Raw genomic sequence first — 22,935 nt, forward strand, 5'->3', positions numbered from 1 at the left:
TTATGTGTAATCCTCTCAAATTTTTATCATAAGATATCGTACCAATATTAAGACTTCCTTCCAATATTTTGTATTTATGATAACATTTAGATACTTCTTAGCTTTCTAGCCTTATATAGCTAGAGACAATGTGAATGAAATATTGCGTAATAAATGGTGATTTCAATTCACATTTGTCTCTACTCTTATAAAAGACCGAGTTGGTGATGATGGTGTGCCTGTCATCGTGTAATATAGACCGTTTGTTCTATATCTGATGGATAAAAAGTAAACTATGGCAATTTTATAAAAGGATACTCGCACCTCTCTTCACACTTGCAGATAAGGACTTCCTCCATGCATTCTTTTCTCTCACAAGATAATCTACTCATACAAATGCATCTTGATATTCCGCGCAACGCACGGGCATCTTGCTAGTCATTATAAACGTTGAAGCAATATGTATATAAATAAAAAATTGAAATGGAAAAGAGTTCAAATAGTAATTGAAAATTGTATGGGGTGGCACAAACATTTTTTAGAATGAAGGACGTGTACGTCCTGTTTCAGAAAATAATAAAACCTAATTTCGTTTAAAAAAAGCAAAAACACGCGGGCACGGGAGGCTCCCGGCCGGAGAAACGCGCGGGAGTATGATTTTTCCTGGCCCGCGCGCGTCCCTCGCTCCCAACCGCAACGGCGACAAGTGTCCAGACAGCGACGGCTCGCCGGAGGACCGCCTCCCCCACAACAGGATCTCCCGACGCGACAGCTGCGCACGAGCAATGGCCCCCGAGCCCCCGATCCGCAGGGCAGGGCGAGGCCCCCATGCTGACGCCGAACGCGAGATTTCACCCGAGGAGGGGACCCGGCGCGTGACGCGGAGAAGGAAAGCACGGGGCGCACCGTCGGTTTCGATTTCCCCGCTGCGCTCAGTTCCCTACCTTTTTACTGTTTGCTGGTGACGCTGCGGTGGTCGGCCATGTTCGTGGGGAAATCTCTCGGAGTGGATAAGCACGAGGACGGACGCCTGGGGCTGGGGGGAGCAGTATTCAAATGGCAGATGCTCCGCGCACCCGCCCGCCGGCTCGTGGGAGCGACGAGCGCTTTCGGCCGATCTTCAAGTGGGATCCCGTGCCTGTGCCTAATAATGCTGCTGCTTTGATGGGCGAACAAACAGAGAAAAACCTTTGCAAGTTGCCATGCGGACGGGTGGTACTGTGCCTAGGAAATGCGCCGAGAAATGGTGCCGTGTGATGTTATGGTGGACTGTGCATGGGAGAATAGATGCATGTGAGGTTCGTTCGTGCATGTGTTTGTTGAATGAAAACCGATGAGAGGCGGTTAACGTGCGATCAACTTTAAAAATACGTTCGATGCAAAAGAAAATACTTAAAAGTACGTATGGACCATTTTATAAACTATCAAGATGTACATACTGCATCATTGCAAAATAATAAAGAATGCTACGAAAAAAAAGCTACGTTGAATTGGATTTGATTTGACGAATTATCATAAACAGTCAAAATAAAATATCGAAGAAAGGCTTATCCCCCATCGCCATAGCATGTGATGGAGAGAGCGACCTACCCACCCTCACCGGTCCTCCGCTCCACTCCCCCCCCTCGCCGCCAGAGGGGGGGGGGGGAGGGGTATCTTTGTCGCCGCGTGCGGGTGGTCTTCGTAGGGCGCGGCAATGCGGCCTCGCAATCGGAGCATGTCACGACACGCGTGTCCGGTGGCGGCGCGATGGACTGCGCGTTGGTGGTGCACGACCGGCGTGGTCGCGGCGGGCGGCCGGTCCTAGGATCCGGTTGGCGTGGGATGCGGTCGGCTGCTTCTGCCGTAGTGGTCGGCTGGTGAAGGTGGCAATGCAACAGTGGTGGATTCAGTCTTCCCCCCTCCACTATTGGTGCAGGTACATGGCTTGACGACCGGGGAGGAGGGGGGGTGATCACCTAGTTGGGTGTCTCTTCTCGCAACACACGGGGGCTGGCTAGAGGTGGCAGGGGTTCTTCAGGAAGGAGACATGGGGCTTTCCGTCCTCGATGTCGACGTGGTCTGGTGGCGCAATTGGCGGTTGCAACATGGCTTAAGGCTGTTGGAGCTTCCTTGCAAAGATCTGGTCGGTGGGGCCCCAGTCACGTCGAGGTGCCCTCTGTCGTGGTTCTAAGTCTGACAGTAATGTAGGGGGGTAGGTATGGAGAGGCAAGATCTTAGCTATGGAGTAGTTGTAAGCACACGAGGTTTACGAGTTCAGGCCCTTCTCGGAGGAAGTAATAGCCCTACGTCTCGGAGCCCGGAGGCGGTCGACTGGATTATGTGTGTATGAATTACAGAGGTGCGAACCCTTTACACTGAGGAGGGGGGTCGCTTATATAGAGTTCGCCAGACCCCTCTGCCCCTCAGTTATGCAGGGTTTCAAATACATTAAGGTCGGGCATTACTGGTAGCGCCCCTAATAAAGTGCTATGATGACCATAAAAGCTACTTAATGACCGACCGTTAGCGTGCGGAGTGACTTTAGGTCTCCTGGCCGTCGAGTGGTTGGATCTTGGTCGAGTGATTGCTTCTTGGTCGAGTGTCTTCGAGTCTGTCGAGTGGAACACCTCCAAGTCGATTGAAAGGTGATTTTTTCTAGAGATGTCCTTGGGTAGGGCAGTTAGGACAGGTCCATGACCCTACCCTAGGTACATAGCTTCATCATTAGCCCCCGAATGGATCGAGGTTTGAGTGGAGAAGGAGTTGAGAACTTCTCCGACTCATTTTTCATGCCATGAGCATATCTTGTTTCGGATCAATGAACCTGAGTGATGACAGCAACTTCCTTTTCAGTCGCCTTGATCCATTCTTAGTTTTTTGTCGAGTGAGTTTCTTTACTTGAAAAGCTCCGAGTGACGGTGTGGAGGAGATCTTCCGTCGAACAAGTTGTTCTACTGCCCGCAGATTTCGCGGAATTCGAATTTTGGGAAGCGCGCGGGACGGGGGAGGCCGCAGTAATCGGATGGGATAGGGCAGAGCTGCCTCGATGTCTGCGCCACCTTTTTCGCCACGTATCGCGCGCGCGATTGTTACGGGATTTGACAGGATCGTCCGGGCCTACCAGTCAGCCACTCGGAAGCGACCTCATATAAGGCGTCGGACCGGGGTTTCTTGAACAGTGCGTTCTCATTTCCTCTTCTCCTCTTCAGGCTTCTTCGCCGCGCTCGCTCTCGCCTCAGCGCCGCCGCTCCGTACGCGTCTCGCCGGCGATGATGGGGAAGGAGAAGACGGCGGCTCTGGAGCGGGCGAAGAAGGCGACGGCAAAGGCGAAAGGGAAGGCGACCAGTCGGGGTGGATCTTCCTCACGAGCCGGCCTGCCGAAGGGCTGGATCCAGGGCAACTGGATCCGCTCGGCGTTCCGCCAAGAAGACCTCGACGACCTAGCCGACGGAGGACTGATCCCCCATGGATCGGCGCGGCTTCTGGGGAAGGAATCCGAGCCGCAACCTCGGGAGGGTGAGCGCGTTCTCCTTGCCACCCACGTCGACCGTGGATTTTCCTTGCCTCCTCACCCTTTCTTTCGGGGATTTCTGAACTTCTTTGGGGCACAACTCCACCACTTCACTCCCAACACAATCGTGTATCTCGCTGCTTTCGTGTCTTTGTGCGAGAATTTCTTGGGTTGTCGGCCTCACTGGGGTCTTTTCAAGCACATTTTCACCTGTCGTTCTCAAACGGTGAAAAAGGCCAATCCGAGTGACGAGAGAACACAAGTGATTCAGATGTGTGGGGGTCTTGGTGTTCAGATGAGAGGGAAAAGTTCCTTTCCGGCCATGATTCTTCCCGACTCGGTCCGCGGATGGCAGTCGACCTGGTTTTACTGCAAAGACCAGCCGACGCCAGGGCAGTCGACCGGCCTCCCTCCTTTTACCATGGACCGAGTGAGGAAACCCTCCTCTTTGAAGGTGATCCCGGAGGAGAAGGCACAAGTTAGGGTGCTGGTCGAACGAGTGGTCCAGCTTATCCGTGACGGGGTCACTGGTATGGATCTCTTGGAGGTTTTCCTTCGGCGGCACATCCAGCCTCTTCAAGCTCGAGACCATCCGATGTGGATGTATTCGGGTCTTGACGACACCACTCGGATTCACCCGGAGGAGGTCGATGACGACACACTGGAGGGGTGGCTGTCGGGCATCACCGGAAACAAGGACAACCCCAGGGGAGCTAGGAGAGTTTCTCCATTCGACCAGTCCCACGAACCAGAAAAGTTCCGATTCTGAGCTTTTGATTATAATCTGAATTCACTCGCGCAGCTATCTATACTGCGTCGACTGACTTTATTCTTCCTGCTTTCTTTCAGGCCCTTATCGAAATGTACTCAGTGCCCAACGGAGAGCAAGAGCAAGATCTGGAAGGAGAGGCGAGCGGCGGCGACAGTGGCGAATGGCATTCTGACGGAGAAGAGGACGAAGAAAGCGACGACTCAAGTGACGAAGAAGAAGTCGAGTCGCCTCCTCGCAGGGAGAGGCGATCCAAGCTTGACCAAGAACGACTGAGCACCCGTGAAAAGGCGATTTCTCAGACTGGTCAGTCTTCAAAGCATCCTCGGACATCTTCACCAACCCCAACTGAAAAAGTGTCAAAGCATCTCAAAGTTGTAGAGCAGAAGACTCGGAAGGCGTTGCCGAAGATTAAGATTGACATCCTCGTCGCTTCTGCGTGAGTGTCTCCCTTTGTATTCACTCGACGCTCCGTGTTGTTTATTTTTTCTTGATTTAACCAGACGAACTTTGGAACTGGCAGCGCTGCTACTTCCGAGACCTCAGCTTATAAAGATGAGGATGAGGTAATGGAGGATGCAGTCACTTCCAATCTGGGTATGATTTCTATCATTCTGTCTTTATTTGGTCGACTCAACTGCAATGTGTACCATTGGGTGATGTGATTTTGGCGATTGATCTTTGAACTGCTCCTAACATTATTGACCTCCCCGATGATGATGATGAAGAGCCTGATAGGCCTTTGACGAGGAAAAATAGGAAAGCTCCTGCAAGCAAGGCGCCACAGTCGATGCCGATGGCGGAACCAGTCGTTCAGGATGCTGGTGATGCCAATCGGGGTTCTGTTACCTTCGCCGTACCATTGTCGAGTGCCCTGCCTTCTTCGTCGACTGCTCAAGCTCCTGCCGACCCACCTTCAGTTTTTGTGATCCATCATGTCCCAGAGGACAAAGTGAATGCTGCCAAGGAAGCCATACGCCAGGCGGGCATTATGATGGAGAAGGTGAAGATGGTGCGGGACGCCAGTCAGGCCGCCTATGACGCCAGCTCGGCTCTCCAAAGATGTTCAGGTTAGCTAGTCACCGCTTGTTCTGTTAGGATATGCTATCTGGAGACTCTCTTTCCAAAAATCTTTGCATCTGTACACCCACTGGGTGCGTCGATTGAATTTTTGGACTAGTGGGGGCACGCTGAGTGCACCCACTGGGTGTAGTCCCCGAGACTACAGTGGACTACTGGCAGTCGACTGTAGTCTTTGTATTTTGATTCTTTCGCTCGATCTGGTCTGGCCGTGTCGAGTGTAAACCGAACCGGTGGGGGCACGCAAAGTGCACCCACTGGGTGTAGTCCCCGACACTATGGTGGACTGCGGGCAGTCGCCCGTAGTCTTAGTATTGATTGTCTTTATCGTTTTTCGCTGTAAAATAACTTCCCCTCCCTGTTTGCAGAAATCTTACGATCTTGGAGCTCGCTTTGCTGACTTGGAGAAACAGCAGATCCAGCTAAACCTTGACTTGGAATTGGCCAAGACAGAGCTGCAAAAGGCCAAGGACGACGCCAATGGTAAGACGAGCTTGTCGACTGGTTTGTCTTAGGCTTGAGTACCCTTCTGCTCTTTCTGAATCAAGCACCATTTCTTTGCAGAAAAACTGAACGAAGCTCTAGCGAAGAAGGATCAGGATTTGGCTGCTGCTCAAAAGAAAGCTGACGACAGAACCGCTCTGGCTGAACAGAAACTGGCTTCAGTCGGCCAATTGGAAGAAGAGAACGCCAAGATGAAATCTGCCCTGAACGAAGCCAACAAGGAGTGCACACGCTTGAATAAAAACAATGTCAACCTTTACGAGAAGATGGAAGGCATCGCTCGCAGGAGGGGCGATCTGGAGAGTTATCTGAGGAGCGTTGCCAAGAAGTTGTTCATCAAGCTTGAAGGTATACATTTTGTTCTGACTGATGTTTTTTTTGCCGACTCAGCATACAAAAATTGACTTATCCTTGGATCGTGAATGTAGAGTTTTGCCAGAACTTCGAGGAGGAGACTGGGCGGATTGAGCCAGGTTTGGACCCCATCAACTCTCCCGTGAAAGATGAAACTGCCATGAATCTGCTCCGACTGGAATCCCGCATCGACGGTGTTGTGGACTACTTGGCTCGACTGAAGGTCGCCACGTCACGGATCGACACGGCACTTTGGCCAGGGGCCACGCTCCAGAATGATCTCGAGTCTCTGATGACTCGACTTAACGAGATCCTTGGTCGAGTGCAGGAGTGGAAGAAATCTTCTGCCCGGTGTGGTGCTGATGTGGCTCTGTCTTTGGTTCGTGTCCACTGCAAGGAGGTGCGACAAGATAAGCTAGCAGCAATCAAGGTCGCCAACACCCAGAGGCATGACTTCCGATCTTTTATGGAGACTTTTATTGCTGCAGCCACTCAGATCGCCGACGGCGTCGACCTGGACGAGTTCGTCGAGCCTGCCAGTCCTCCTCTTGTGGAGTGAACAAACTTTTATGCCCACCTTAAATTTGCCTTGGAATGTCGAGTGGTTTTTGTAACCGTTAAACTCTTTCGGGCTGAATGCCCGAGCACTTCGATCTGCGTCTGGAACCTTTAGGATTTATCTGAACTTGGTTTATCGTTGAATATCTTCATGAATTCTCCGTCGAGTGGAACTCGTTCTTCACTCGAGACAACTTTTGTATTTGCGGCGCAGCTCCAAAGGAGAAGGTAGCAGTCGACCTGGACCTCGTCGTCCTTGCGGGTCGGGATGGAGCGCACGTTGTGTTTGTGGCAAAGCTCTGAAGGAGAAGGTGGCAGTCGACCTGCACCTCGTCGTCCTTGTGGATTGGGATGGAGCGCACGTTGTATTTGTGGTGAAGCTCCCAAGGAGAAGGTGGCAGTCGACCTGCACCTCGTCGTCCTTGCGGATTGGGATGGAGCGCATGTTGTATTTGTGGCGAAGCTCCCAAGGAGAAGGTGGCAGTCGACCTGCACCTCGTCATTCTTGCGGATTGGGATGTGTTTCGTACTTAGGCGAGTACTGGACTGCAGCTAAGCCTCCGAGTGGGAGGGTCGCTCTCCACTCGGTAGGATTTTTCAAACTTAGGCGAGTACTGGACTGCAGCTAAGCCCCTGAGTGGGAGGCTGGCTCCCCACTCGGTAGGATTTTCAAATACTTAGGCGAGTACTGGACTGCAGCTAAGCCCCCGAGTGGGAGGCTGGCTCACCACTCGGTAGGATTTTCAAATACTTAGGCGAGTACTGGAGTGCAACTAAGCCCCCGAGTGGGAGGCTGGCTCATCACTCAGTAGGATTTTCAAATACTTAGGCGAGTACTATACTGCAGCTAAGCCCCCGAGTGGGAGGCTAGCTCTCCACTCGGTAGGATTTTCAAATACTTAGGCGAAACGGGTTCGCAGCTAAGCCTCCGAGTGAGAAGCTGGCTCACCACTCGGTAGGAAATTATTTTTCAAACACTTAGGCGAAATGGATTCACAGCTAAGCCACCCACTGGGGGATTTCTTACGCAAACAAAAACAATAACAATCACTGGGAAAATTATAACGCTCTTGTCTTTGATAAATAAACCACAGAAGTTTTTCTTATTACATCTCATCCGAGTGAGAATTCAAGTATAAAAGGGGCGGAGCAGCTCCGCATTCCAGGCTCGTGGCTCATCAATCTGGCGATCGACATTATAAAGGTGGTACGCTCCATTGTGGAGGACTCTGGTGACTATGAAGGGACCTTCCCAAGTAGGAGCGAGTTTGTGTGGTTTCTGTTGATCCACTCGGAGGACCAAGTTTCCTTCTTGGAAGGCTCGACTCTTCACATTTCTGGCATGGAATCGACGCAAGTCCTACTGGTAGATGGTTGATCGGATCATGGCCATTTCTCTTTCTTCTTCCAGGAGGTCGACTGCGTCCTGCCGGGCTTGTTCTGTTTCATCTTCAGAGTAGAGCTCGACTCGGGGTGCATTGTGAAGCAGGTCACTCGGCAAAACTGCTTCGGCTCCGTAGACCAGAAAGAATGGGGTTCTTCCAGTCGATCGGTTCGGGGTTTTCCTCAATCCCCAAAGAACTGATGGAAGCTCGTCGACCCATGCACCTGCTGCGTGCTTGAGATCGCGCATCAGTCGGGGTTTCAGTCCTTTGAGAATTAAGCCGTTTGCTCTTTTCGCTTGTCCATTCGACTGGGGGTGAGCGACTTAAGCGTAGTCGACTCGTGTGCCTTGAGAGGCGCAAAAGGCTCTGAATTTGTCAGAATCGAAGTTTGACCCATTGTCAGTGATGATGCTGTGCGGAACTCCATATCTGAATATCAACTCTCTGATGAAACTAATAGCAGTGCAAGCATCAAGATTCTTGATAGGCTTAGCTTCAATCCATTTGGTGAACTTGTCGACTGCTACTAGCACATGAGTGAAGCCGCTCCTGCCCGTTCTCAGTGGTCCAACCATGTCCAGTCCTCAAACAACGAAGGGCCAGACGAGTGGAATGGTTTTCAGGGCTGACGCGGGTTTGTGCGACATATTGAAGTAAAAATGACATCCTTCACATTTGTCGACTATCTCTTTCGCCATTTCATTCGCCCTTGGCCAGTAGAATCCCGCTCGGTATGCTTTAGCCACAATGGTCTGAGAGGACGCATGATGACCATAGGTCCCCGAGTGGATATCATCAAGGATTATCTGACCTTCTTCTGGTGTTATACACTTCTGACTGACTCCAGTCGCGCTTTCTCTATACAACTGTCCCTTTATGACTGTAAAGGCCTTGGATCGACAGACGATCTTCGAGCCTCTTCTTCGTCCTCTGGGAGTTCTTTCCTTAGGATGTATGCGATGTACGGTACCGTCCAGTCGGGAGTGATGACCAAAACTTCCATGATCAGGTCGACCACAGCTGGAACTTCAACTTCAATCGGATCCGTGGCACTGTTTGGCTGCGGGGCTTCTTCAGTGAAGGGATCTTCCTGAACTGATGGTGTGTGGATGTGTTCCAAAAACACATTGTTGGGAATGGCTTCTCTTTTGGAACCTATTTTCGCCAAATCATCAGTTGCTTGATTTTTCAGTCGGGGTATGTGATGAAGTTCTAACCCCTCGAATTTCTTCTCTAGCTTTCTCACTGCATTGCAATAACCAGTCATGGCTGGACTTCTGACGTCCTACTCCTTCATCACTTGATTAACCACCAAATCTGAGTCGCCATAGACCACGAGGCGACGGACGCCGAGTGAAATGGCCATGCGCAACCCATATAAAAGTGCTTCATATTCTGCCTCGTTATTGGAGGAATCAAAGTGGATTTGAAGAACATATCTGAGCTTATCTCCTCGGAGGGAGACCAATACTACCCCGGCACCGGAACCATTCAACATTTTGGAGCCGTCGAAGAACATGGTCCAATGCTCCGAGTGAACCTGAGTCGGCAGTTGCTGTTCAATCCACTCGGCGACGAAATCTGCTATTGCTTGGGACTTGATATCTTTCTTTGCCTCAAATCTGATATCTAGAGGAAGGAGTTCAATCGCCCAATTTGCCACTCGACCAGTCGCATCTCTGTTGTGCAGGATCTCTAACAATGGAGCGTCACTGACGACTGTAATGGAATGATCAGAGAAGTAGTGTGTTGGGGAACGTTGCAGAAAACAAAAATTGTTCCTACGTTTCACCAAGATCAATCTATGGAGTCAACTAGCAACGAGAGGAGAGTGCATCTATATACCCTTGTAGATCGCGAGTGGAAGCGTTCAAGAGAACGGGGATTATGGAGTCGTACTCGTCGTGATCCAAATCATCGATGACCAAGTGCCGAACGGACGGCACCTCCACGTTCAACACACGTACGGAGCGGATGACGTCTCCTCCTTCTTGATCCAGCAAGGGGGAAGGAGAGGTTGATGAAGATCCAGCAGCACGACGGCGTGGTGGTGGATGCAGCAATGATCGCAGCAGGGCTTCGCCGAGCTTCTGCGAGAGGGAGAGGTGTAGCAGGGGAGAGGGAGGCGCCAAGACTTCAGGTGCGGCTGCCCTCCCTCCCCCCCTTTTATATAGGCCCCCTGGGAGGGGGGCGCCGGCCCTGGAGATTGGATCTCCCAAGGGGGGGCGGTGGCCAAGGGGGGTGGAGTGCCCCCCAAGGCAAGTGGAGGCGCCCCCACCCTAGGGTTTCCAACCCTAGGCGCAGGGGGGCCCAAGGGGGGGGGGGGGCGCACCAGCCCACTATGGGCTGGTTCCTCTCCCCACTTCAGCCCATGGGGCCCTCCGGGATGGGTGGCCCCACCCGGTGGACCCCTGGGACCCATCCGGTGGTCCCGGTACAATACCGGTGACCCTAAATCTTTCCCGATGGCCGAAACTACACTTCCTATATATAATTCTTCACCTCCGGACCATTTTGGAACTCCTCATGACGTCCAGGATCTCATCTCGTGACGTCCATTCTCGACGTGCATCGTCACCTCGTCCTTCGCCAGTCTCCGCTTATTCCGCAGCTCCTGCTTTGAGTTACAAATGTGAGCAACCGCACCGGTATCAAATACCCAGGAGCTACTATGAGTACTGGTAAGTTACACATCAATTACATGTATATCACATATACCTTTTGTGACGCCAGCCTTCTTGTCCGCTAAGTATTTGGGGCAGTTCCGCTTCCAGTGGCCACTTCCCTTGCAATAAAAACACTCAGTCTCGGGCTTGGGTCCATTCTTTGGCTTCTTCCCGGCAGCTTGCTTACCGGGCGCGGCAACTCCCTTGCCGTTCTTCTTGAAGTTCTTCTTAGACTTGCCTTTCTTGAACTTAGTGGTTTTATTCACCATCAACACTTGATGTTCCTTTTTGACTTCTACCTCTGCTGATTTCAGCATTGCAAATACTTCAGGAATGGTCTTTTCCATCCCCTGCATATTGAAGTTCATCACAAAGCTCTTGTAGCTCGGTGGAAGCGACTGAAGGATTCTGTCAATGACCGCGTCATCCGGGAGATTAACTCCCAGCTGAGTCAAGCGGTTATGCAACCCAGACATTTTGAGTATGTGCTCGCTGACAGAACTATTTTCCTCCATCTTACAGCTGAAGAACTTGTCGGAGACTTCATATCTCTCGACCCGGGCATGAGCTTGAAAAACCATTTTCAGCTCTTCGAACATCTCATATGCTCCGTGTCTCCCAAAACACTTTTGGAGCCCCGGTTCTAAGCTGTAAAGCATGCTGCACTGAATGAGGGAGTAATCATCAGCACGTGTCTGCCAAGCGTTCATAACGTCTTGGTTCTGTGGGACGGGTGCGTCACCTAGCGGTGCTTCTAGGACATAATCTTTCTTGGCAGCTATGAGGATGATCCTCAGGTTCTGGACCCAGTCTGTATAGTTGCTGCCATCGTCTTTCAGCTTGGTTTTCTCTAGGAACGCGTTGAAGTTGAGGACAACGTGGGCCATTTGATCTACAAGACATATTGTAAAGATTTTAGACTAAGTTCATGATAATTAAGTTCATCTAATCAAATTATTCAATGAACTCCCACTCAGATAGACATCCCTCCAGTCATCTAAGTATAACATTATCCGAGTTAACTAGGCCGTGTTCGATCATCACGTGAGATGGACTAGTCAACATCGGTGAACATCTTCATGTTGATCGTATCTTCTATACGACTCATGCTCGACCTTTCGGTCTTGTGTGTTCCGAGGCCATGTCTGTACATTCTAGGCTCGTCAAGTCAACCTAAGTGTTTGCATGTGTAAATCTGTCTTACACCCGTTGTATGTGAACGTTGGAATCTATCACACCCGATCATCACGTGGTGCTTCGAAACAACGAACTGTCGCAACGGCGCACAGTTAGGGGGAACACTTTCTTGAAATTATTATGAGGGATCATCTTATTTACTACCGTCGTTCTAAGTAAACAAGATGCAAAAACATGATAAACATCAAATCAAATAATAGTGACATGATATGGCCAATATCATATAGCTCCTTTGATCTCCATCTTGGGGCTCCATGATCATCTTGTCACCGGCATGACACCATGATCTCCATCATCATGTCTCCATGAAGTTGCTCGCCAACTATTACTTCTACTACTATGGCTAACACGTTTAGCAATAAAGTAAAGTAATTTACATGGTGTTTCTCAATGACACGCAGGTCATACAAAAATAAAGACAACTCTTATGGCTCCTGCCGGTTGTCATACTCATCGACATGCAAGTCGTGATTCCTATTACAAGAATATGATCTCATACATCACATATATATCATTCATCATTCATCACAACTTTGGCCATATCACATCACATGACACTTGCTGCAAAAACAAGGTAGACGTCCTCTAATTGTTGTTGCAAGTTTTTACGTGGCTGCTATAGGTTTCTAGCAAGAACGTTTCTTACCTAGGCCAAAACCACAACGTGAATTGCCAATTTCTATTTACCCTTCATAAGGACCCTGTTCATCGAATTTGATCCAACTAAAGTGGGAGAGACAGACACCCGCCAGCCACCTTATGCAACTAGTGCATGTCAGTCGGTGGAACCGGTCTCACGTAAGCGTACGTGTAAGGTTGGTCTGGGCCGCTTCATCCCACGATGTCGCCGAATCAAGATAAGACTTGTAACGGCAAGCAAATTGACAATATCGACGCCCACAACTACTTTGTGTTCTACTCGTGCATAGTAACTACGCATAGGCCTAGCTCATGATAGCACTTTTGGGGAACGTTGCAGAAAACAAAAAAATTTCCTACGTTTCACCAAGATCAATCTATGGAGTCAACTAGCAACGAGAGGAGAGTGCATCTACATACCCTTGTAGATCGCGAGCGGAAGCGTTCAAGAGAACGGGGATGATGGAGTCGTACTCGTCGTGATCCAAATCACCGATGACCAAGTGCCGAACGGACGGCACCTCCGCGTTCAACACACGTACGGAGCGGATGACCTCTCCTCCTTCTTGATCCAGCAAGGGGGAAGGAGAGGTTGATGAAGATCCAGCAGCACGACGGCGTGGTGGTGGATGCAGCAATGATCGCAGCAGGGCTTCGCCGAGCTTCTGCGAGAGGGAGAGGTGTAGCAGGGGAGAGGGATGCGCCAAGACTTCAGGTGCGGCTGCCCTCCCACCCCCCTTTTATATAGGCCCCCTGGGAGGGGGGGGCACCGGCCCTGGAGATTGGATCTCCCAAGGGGGGGGGGGCGTCCAAAGGGGGTGGAGTGCCCCCCAAAGCAAGTGGAGGCGCCCCCACCCTAGGGTTTCCAACCCTAGGCGCAGGGGGGCCCAAGGGGGGGTGCACCAGCCCACTATGGGCTGGTTCCCCTCCCCACTTCAGCCCATGGGGCCCTCCGGGATGGGTGGCCCCACCCGGTGGACCCCCAGGACCCATCCGGTGGTCCCAGTACAATACCGGTGACCCCGAATCTTTCCCGATGGCCGAAACTACACTCACTATATATAATTCTTCACCTCCGGACCATTCCGGAACTCCTCGTGACGTCCAGGATCTCATCCGGGACTCCGAACAACTTTCGCATTACTGCATACTCATATCTCTACAACCCTAATGTCACCGAACCTTAAGTGCGTAGACCCTACGGGTTCGGGAGACATGTAGACATGACCGAGACGGCTCTCCGGCCAATAACCAACAGCGGGATCTGGATACCCATGTTGGCTCCCACATGCTCCTCGATGATCTCATCGGATGAACCACGACGTCGAGGATTCAAGCAACCCCATATACAATTCCCTTTGTCAATGGGTACGTTACTTGCCCGAGACTCGATCGTCGGTATCCCAATACCTTGTTCAGTCTCATTACCGACAAGTCACTTTACTCGTACCGTAATGCATGATCCCGTGATCAACCACTTGATCACATTGATCTTATTATGATGATGCATTACCGAGTGGGCCCAGAGATACCTCTCCGTCATACGGAGTGAAAAATCCCAGTCTCGATTCGTGCCAACCCAACAGACACTTTCGGAAACACCTGTAATGTACCTTTATAGTCACCCAGTTACGTTGTGACGTTTGTTACACCCAAAGCACTCCTACGGTATCCGGGAGTTGCACAATCTCATGGTCTAAGGAAATGATACTTGACATTCAGAAAAGTTACAGCAAACGAACTACACGATCTTTGAGCTAAGCTTAGGATTGGGTCTTGTCCATCACATCATTCTCCTAATGATGTGATCCCGTTATCAATGACATCCCCATGTCCATAGCCAGGAAACCATGACTATCTGTTGATCAACGAGCTAGTCAACTAGAGGCTCACTAGGAACACATCGTGGTCTATGTATTCACACATGTATTACGATTTCCGGATAATACAATTATAGCATGAATAATAGACAATTATCATGAACAAGGAAATATAATAATCATTTTATTATTGCCTCTAGGGCATATTTCCAACATAGTGAGCAACCTTCTTTGTGGTCATATAAATCCCATATACAAGCTTCTGATAATGAGGATATCTTTGCTTCTACGGGGTCAAAACTTCAGAAACATAATATACTGGGCGTTGAACTTTGAAGGCTTTTCCTTCTTCTTCCCGCTCGACTGTAAGTACCGTACTGACGACTTGTCCTGTGGCTGCGATGTAAAGCAGCAAAGGCTCTTTGTTGATTGGGGCAGCAAGCACCGGCTGGGTGGAGAGCAGAGCTTTGAGCTCTGCAAATGCTGCATCAGCTTCAGGAGTCCACTCGAACTTGTCTGACTTCTTCATCAATCGGTAAAGAGGCAATGCCTTTTCACCGAGACGAGAGATGAATCAATTTAAAGCAGCCAAGCAACCAGTAAGCTTCTGGACATCGTGCACGCGCACAGGATGTTTCATCCGGAGTATAGTATCGACTTTTTCTGGATTGGCGTCGATTCCCCGTTTGGAAACGATAAAACCGAGTAACTTTCCGCCAGGAACTCCGAATGTGCACTTTGATGGATTAAGCTTGATATCATACCTCCTGAGGTTGGCAAAGGTTTCAGCAAGGTCAGTCAGCAGGTCGGGACCCTTCCGTGACTTGACCACAATATCATCCATGTATGTATCGACATTCCGACTGATTTGAGTGAGCAAACACTTCTGAATCATCCTCATGAATGTGGCTCCGACATTCTTGAGGCCGAATGGCATGGTAACATAACAGAAGCACCCGAATGGAGTGATGAAAGCTGTTTTGATCTCGTCAGGTCCATACAGACGGATTTGAAGGTACCCGGAATAGGCGTCTAGAAAAGACAGTCGCTCACATCCCGCAGTCGAGTCGACTATCTGGTTGATGCGGGGGAGAGGAAAATGATCTTTCGGGCAGGCCCGATTGATATGTTTAAAATCAATGCACATGCGAAGTGACTTGTCCTTCTTGGGGACCATGACAACGTTGGCGAGCCACTCGGAGTGGTAAATCTCTCGGATGAACTCCGCTGCTAAGAGCCGAGCCACCTCCTCACCAATAGCCTTTCTCTCCTGGACGGCGGACCATCGGAGATGTTCTTTAACAGGTTTCACCTTTGAGTCGACTCGTAGGCGGTGCTCAGCCAGCCCCCTGGGAACACCCGGCATGTCAGAAGGCTTCCATGCGAAGATGTCCCAGTTCTCACGGAGGAACTGGATGAGCGCTTCTTCCTATTTGGAGTCGAGTGTTGTTGAGATATGAGTCGGAGCAGCACTGGGATCGGTCGGGTGAATGTGAACCGGCTTCGTTTCACCAGACGACTGAAAAGCTGATTCTGTAGCGGGCTTCTTGGCTCGCAACAAATCACTCGGGTCTGCAGTCTTCTGGTATTCCTGCAGCTCCACCACTGCCATCTGAGCATCAGCGATCTTTGAGCCTTTCTGAAAACACTCTTCTGCTTTCTTCCGATTGCCCGTAACAGTGATCACACCTTTGCGACTAGGCATCTTCAATTTGAGATACACATAACATGGTCGAGCCATGAAGCGTGCATAAGCTGGCCTGCCCAAAATAGCGTGATAAGCACTTTGGAAATCCACAACTTCGAACGTCAACTTTTCTTTGCGGTAATTCTTGGAATCACCGAAAACCACATCAAGAGCAATTTGGCCGAGTGAATCAGCCTTCTTCCCAGGAATGACTCCATGGAAACTCATGTTGCTGGCACTGAGTCTGGACATCGGAATGCCCATCCCTTTCAACGTCTCAGCATACAGTATGTTCAAACCACTGCCACCGTCCATCAAGACTTTGGTCAGTCGAGTGCCTTCAACAACTGGGTCGACCACCAAAGCTTGCCTCCCAGGGGTGGCAATGTGCGTTGGGTGATTGGACTGGTCGAATGTGATGGCAGTCTAAGACCACTTCAGATAACTGGGTGTCGCCGGAGCAACCATATTCACCTCACGGTTGATAACTTTCAGTCGACTTTTGCTTTCAACATCAGCAAAAATCATCAAGGTGGAATTGACCTGGGGGTATCCATCATCACTGTCTTCCTTGTCCTCAACTTTGTCCGACTCCTTTTCTTTATCTTTGGGTTGTTTGCCCTGGAACTGCTGGATCAAGAGCCGACACTGTCGAGTGGTATGTTTTGGGTAAATGAACTTACCCTCTTCATCTTTCTTGGTGTGGATGTGACATGGCAAATCCAACACATCATTTCCGTCTTGGTCTTTAACTTTCTTGGGATTCCAAGGCCCTTTGGGTTTCCCCTTAAACTTTCCTTGAGTTACAGCCAAGGTTTCCCTGGGAGAAGCTGGCTCGGCTTTCCGCTTTTGTTTTCGATTGGAATTTCCTCCTCCGGTTTCTTGGGCGACTGACTTGTGCTTGCCACTCCGAGTCGATCCTCATCTTCACCATTAGCGTACTTGGTGGCAATCTCGATCATCCGATTCAGAGACATGTCTCCGGTTCGACCGAATTTCAGATTCAGTTCTCTGTACTTGACACCTTCTTTGAAGGCACAGACTGCTTGGTGATCAGGCACAATCTCTACCGTGTGATGTAACATGATCCATCTCTGGATGTAATCCCTCAAAGTTTCATTCGGCTTCTGCACGCAAGACCGCAGTTCCGTCAGCCCTGCCGGTCGCTTGCATGTTCCTTCAAATGTGGTGACAAACACTCGGGCGAGATCTTCCCAAGTGTAAATGCTTCTGGGTGCTAACTGATTCAGCCACACTCTGGCCGAGCCCTCCAACATGAGAGGCAGGTGCTTCATGGCCACTTCATCATTGCCACCGCCGATCTGGACAGCCACTCGGTAGTCTTCAAGCCAAGTATTGGGCTTGGACTCACCAGTGAACTTACTGACTCCAGTCGCCAACCTGAAGTTGGGAGGAATCACAGCGGCCCTGATGGCTCTACTAAAGCACTCTGGCCCCGAAACATGTACTCTGCTGCTGGTAGGTCCATCTCTGTCGTGACCTTCTCGGTGAGTTCTGTTCCTGTCGACCAAACCTTGAACAAGAATGGATCTCGCATCAAAGCCTGGTTCCCTTGGGTCGACTGGAATCCTTCGCCCAACACTATGAGGGCGCCTGTCATCCTGCTGTCGAGGCACATACGATCCACTCCTCAGGGGACGGGTGGGCACTCGACGTTGATCGTCACGATCGAATCGGTGATCATAGTGCTCACGGTTTCCGTACTGATCACGCCGGTCCCCACGTTCCTCACGCCTCAAGGGCGATCTTGGGCTATGAGCCGACTGGACTGTGTCTGCAGCAATGGGTCTGCTATGAATCCTGTTCCGCGACTGAGAAACAGCGGAATTCTGGTCTCCTGCTGCCCGGAGTAACGCTCTGATCTGCAGCAAGCCTCTGCCAGCCTCTGACTGGGAAGGCTGAATCGACTCTACTATACGGGCTGCAACTGCTAAATTCTGAATCGGAGCTCGATATACCTGCGGGGGCGGAAAGAGCTGACGTCGACTGGATTCTGGAACCCATTGTCGCGCACGCTCGTCGAGTGCTCGCTGGAGGTTCTTCAGTCGAGTGCGCTTAGCCAAGTTTGCCAGGCGCGCGTCCTCCAAGGCACGAGCCTCGGGGGTTTCTCCAACGATAGGAGTGTGTAGTGCATCCATATTCCGGCGACGAAGTTCTTCTCTCTGCAGCGACGTGAGAGGCTCGGGGAGATATTCCTCATGGGGATGCGACGGGTCGCCTCCACCTGCGCCTCCGTCAATGCGGTGAAAACCGGGAGGACTGCGCGGTCCATCGACCATCAGAACCTCCGCCGCCGGATCACTACTGTCGCACTCGGATGCGGTCTCTGCGGAGCCAGTCGACAGGTCGAACAGGCCGTAGAGAGATTCGTCGGGCTCGATCGCCGCGACTTGAGGGGTGGCCGACTGGCGTGCCACCGCGTGTCTCACCCACCGCTGAAGTCTCGACCGACCGGAGCGCTTGCACTGGCGGGAAACGGGGAGGGAGGACAACACAGAGGCCGACCGATAATGGGTCGACGGTTGCCGCAAGAGGATGCCGCGAACGCACGCGCGAAAGTGTGTTGCCCCGCGGACAGGGAGTGCGTCGACGTCGAGCGGAGCCTCCTGAAGCCAAGCGGAGTCGTCGGCGATGAACGTGAGCGCGCCGAGAGGGATCTCGCGGCCCTCCACCAAAACTCCGTCAGAAACCATGATGATTTGGATCGGAAAAGATCGCAACTCCTCCAACAAATCGCTAATGGGGAGGGAGGGGGTCTTCTACCCCTTGTAGGCCGATGACGTCTATATGTTGTGATAATGGTAGGGGGTATCGGATGTCGGGCGGTGGCCCTAGTGGTGGGAGCCGGGATGCTCATCGGTGGAGCCTGTGGCTCAGGTGCTATTTGGTGGCCATGGTTGTGTTGGGGGGGGGGGGTATAGTGACCGAGGTGTGGCATTTGATGGTGGTTGGGCGGCAGGCCGTACCACATTTTGGTGACTGCTGGCAGGGGTGAAACCCGTTCTAACTTCAGTTAGGCCGCTAGCAGCGGCGATTCGTTGTCGTCCCTTCTTGAAGGCATCATTGTGGTTACTAATTGTCCGTTGTGTTGCTTCGGGAGAAATCCTAATTTGTGGATCAGGTGGTGGCGGCGGTCCGGTGTCATGACCTTCCTGAAGGTGCCGTCTTGAATCTCATGGTTCGTCATACGCGGCATCATCTCATTGCGGTGGCTTTTTCATGCGTGAGGGCCCTGATAACTCATAGTGATGCTTATTATCAACCTGATGTTAGCTTGGAGTTGTATGGGATGGTGTTGCCAATTTCATGCCAATTCAGTGCCTATGTATATGGTCTTGGGTGTGTGCGTGTGTTGTGGTTGCGTGTCTATATTTGGTTGTATGATGGTCGGTGTTTTATCTGAAAAGTCAAGTAAAAGCCTTTTTCGATGCAGTCAAATAACACTGAAGACCGTGCAGGTGTGTTCTAAATGACTACGGTCCTATTTGCGCTTTGGAACATGGCAATTTGCGCAATAATGAATATGAAGAGGTGTAAATTGTGGAGAGAGCAGATGAAGTACTCCCTTCGTATCAAAATATAAGATGTTTTTGTAGTTTAAGTTAAACTGGAAAATCATCTTATATCTTGGTACAACCTAGTATCAAATATTTCTTTTGAACGTCACCTAGAAAAATACAAATATGTATTTGTGTTGGAATTTTTTGATTAATTGTCACTAAAATACACCCATTACGACACATATTTGTATTAGATTCGCCATATGGCGATTAATTGTCACAAAAATACACCCATATGGCGAATCTAATACAAATATGTACTCCATTCTGATGTTTGTGTGCTAATTAATTAGAGGATTCTTCTTCTTAATCACTTAGATGTTCCCTCTCTTTTCTTCAAGAATCATTAACTAATGCCTTGATGACATGCATATCGTGACGGTTGTGCTTTTGTGACCTTTACTCCATTGTCTCGAGTTATAATAATAATGCATGTTTTTCTATTCTTAAAGCATGGTAAAAAGAAAAGTTGAGAGAAGAAAGTACAATGGCAAATTGGTCCCCTGCATTGCATGTTCGCATCAGCACAACGCAAAGGTTAAAAGATGGCGGCCAGAGAGAGTGACATGTCATGTCTTTCGCGGTACTTTAATGCCTTTTACTAAGTTAATGACTCCAGATGCCTTTTACGCCATCGTCACTCCGGCCGGGAGAGGGAAACGGGATCCAGCGGATATTCCAGCAGCCAGCCACTAGCGCATTCTTAACAGGACCCTCGTTACTCGACTGCTGAGTGCGAGCGTTAAAAAAAATAATAATAAAAAAATAGGGCCCTCGTTCGTTCTCGTTAGCTCCAAAGCGCGGGCTCTTTCGGCTGCGTCCCCGTCGACGTACGTACGTACGCGCGCACAAGGCACAAGTTGCGCTCCCTGGAAGCAACGCAGCGCAGAGGCAGAGCCACCGCACGCGACAGCGCTCTCCGGCAGCAACGAGGGCCGGATTGATTGAATGGATGGATATACTCTACTCACTAATTGTCGGATGACGCTGGGTGGTTTGGTTAGGCCACTGCCGTGGATTGGAGGAATATGCGCGCGGATTCTGCCGTTGGATAGGATCGGGATAGGTGGGGTGGGGTGGGGGCTGCATGCGCCGGACGGACCCGGCCGACGGCGTCGGGTGCATAGATTAATCGTGTGGAGAGTTCTGAGGCGTGTGGTTTCTGGTCTTCTCTCCACCAGCCTACGAGCATCCAGTGAGCTCGCTCGATCGAGTCGAGCAGTTCATGAACGTTGGGAACCTTTTGGGCCAATTGTGGACACTTCACAGAATTGTGTACAGTCCATGTCACAGATATCAGACGGCGATGAGCACGAGCATCAGGCCTTTCTTCGCCAAAAGCGGGCTTTAATTTTGTGGCGGTAATAATTTTGTAATGTCACGCAGCAACTACGAAATGACCATTCGGCCCCCACTCCAATGATCCCAGCCCCATCTCCAGCATCTTTCCAGGTAACTTCTGCCAGTCGATAAACCACCCTAAAAAAAACTAAACAAACGTGACCACCGCGACCCGACCCAACGGCCACCAAGGTCGCTCGCCCTTCTCACAGCCGCCGCGCGCGCTATATTATAGCCGGAGCAGCGCGCGCGCCTACGAGCACTGCACGGTCCCCCCTCCCTCTCACAGGACGCAACAACCAGCCCACCGCCCCCGATTGTCGCCGTCGTCGGGTCTCTGCTCTCCGTCTCCCACGGGAGCCTGTGATCTGCGCCGCACTGTGCCATGTCGTCGTCGTCGTCGTCCACCGCGGCGGCGGGCTCCGCGCTGGGCGGCTCCCACGCCGGCCTCGCCCTCGCCGCCACCGCCATGGCGCTCTCCGGCACCCTCGTGCTCTTCTCGCTCTGCCGCGCCAAGCAGACGGACCACCACCTCGTCTCCTCCGACGCCGCCGCCACGTCCCCGTCTCCCGCCCGGCTCCGGCCCTGCCTCTCCTCCTCCGGTGAGTGGCGCAGCACCTGCACCTCCACAGCCCTGCCGTTCGTTACTTCATTCGTCCGCACAGCACAGTTTTTGGTTCTTGGTTCTTACATGTGTGCCCTGTTTCTTTCTTTCTCCGTGCGTGCAGAGAAGCGGAAGCGGGAGAAGGCGCGGCGCGGGAGCATGAAGCGGGTGCGCTTCGCCGCCGACGTCGTTGACCACGGCCCAGCTCGCCCGGCGCCGGAGGTGGAGGAGGCGGTGGCGTCGGGGCCGGGGCCGTCCTGCAGGGGCGCCGCGATGCCGGCGAACCGGGAGGCGCTGTACCGCGGCATGCTCCGCGGCCGCTCCATGCTCAGGACCGCCTGCTCCTACTAAGCTGCCGGCGTCAATTAACCCCCGCCGTTTAATCCATCCCATCCCCGTCTTAGTCCGGCCGAAGCTGCCAGTGCCTTTCGCGTTTCTTGTTCATTAGCGTCGCCGCTGATTGGGAGATTTTTGTAATTAGTGAGCATCCCGTACGCTACGCGCGAGCGATCTGTGTGGTGCGTCTTATTAATTGTTCTACTCGTTGTCGTAACTCGTACGAGTGCGTACTGTTTCTACCTGCGTAAGTAGCCAAATTGGTCCAAGAACAAGGGGTCCTTGCATTGTTCTACCTGATCTAATGGTTAATGAAAGTTGCCTTTGATCCTGTTCTTCATTTCATTCCACGGCCCCCTCCTTGTGCAACATTTTCTCTTTAAAATTTATTTTTCTGGTGCTCCAAGCTTCGATTTGACTGCTTGGTTTGATCTGCCCCTCTCGGCGAGCAGCTCAAGACAAAGCGATTTTGCCCGCCAATTTTGTGTTGTGTTGCTGGATTTGGTTCTTTGGGATGTCATATCAGCGGCTGTGGTCGGGCGTTGCTGTCGTGGTAGTGCAGGGCTGCAGGCAACGAAACACAAGGCTCAGCTTCCTCCCCCCTCCATTTGGTGCCCCAGATACGACCTACTACCACTGGTGGCCTTCAATTTTCCGGCCAGATTCTTCAGTTTTTCCTCCCCTGGATTTTGAATCTTCTCTGGAGATATGGTCGACGCGACGCGAAAGCTCGGTGTCTTTCCGGGCGGGGCGGTGTCCGTCTCGGTCGCCGGCAGTGACAGGTGAAGGGAGATAGGGTGGTGGATAAGAAAGGCTGCGGGTTCGATTGACCGGGATCACATGCGCCCAGCCGAAGGAGCGGCGGAGCAGCGCCGCGCCCGCGCACGGCGGCAGGTCGGCCCGTGAGCACTGACCACGGCCACGGGCGTCTCCAGGCTTCGC

General features: G+C 51.4%; 1 protein-coding gene across 1 annotated transcript; it reads left to right on the forward strand.

The window, feature by feature from the left end:
- Nucleotides 1-21,246: 21,246 nt before the first annotated feature.
- Nucleotides 21,247-22,338, forward strand: LOC123152002 (uncharacterized). Its single transcript, XM_044571615.1, has 2 exons — nucleotides 21,247-21,655; nucleotides 21,782-22,338. The coding sequence occupies exons 1-2, from the start codon at nucleotides 21,439-21,441 to the stop codon at nucleotides 22,006-22,008; spliced, it is 444 nt and encodes a 147-aa protein (XP_044427550.1). The 5' UTR covers nucleotides 21,247-21,438; the 3' UTR covers nucleotides 22,009-22,338.
- Nucleotides 22,339-22,935: the final 597 nt, after the last annotated feature.

Source organism: Triticum aestivum, chromosome 7A, assembly GCF_018294505.1.
Source record: "Triticum aestivum cultivar Chinese Spring chromosome 7A, IWGSC CS RefSeq v2.1, whole genome shotgun sequence".
Taxonomy (NCBI): Eukaryota; Viridiplantae; Streptophyta; class Magnoliopsida; order Poales; family Poaceae; genus Triticum; species Triticum aestivum.

Coding starts and splice junctions, on each gene's coding strand:
- LOC123152002 (XM_044571615.1), top strand. CDS start 21,439: ATGTCGTCGTCGTCGTCGTCCACCGCGGCGGCGGGCTCCGCGCTGGGC. Junction 21,656..21,781: donor GCCCTGCCTCTCCTCCTCCG/GTGAGTGGCGCA, acceptor CCGTGCGTGCAG/AGAAGCGGAAGCGGGAGAAG.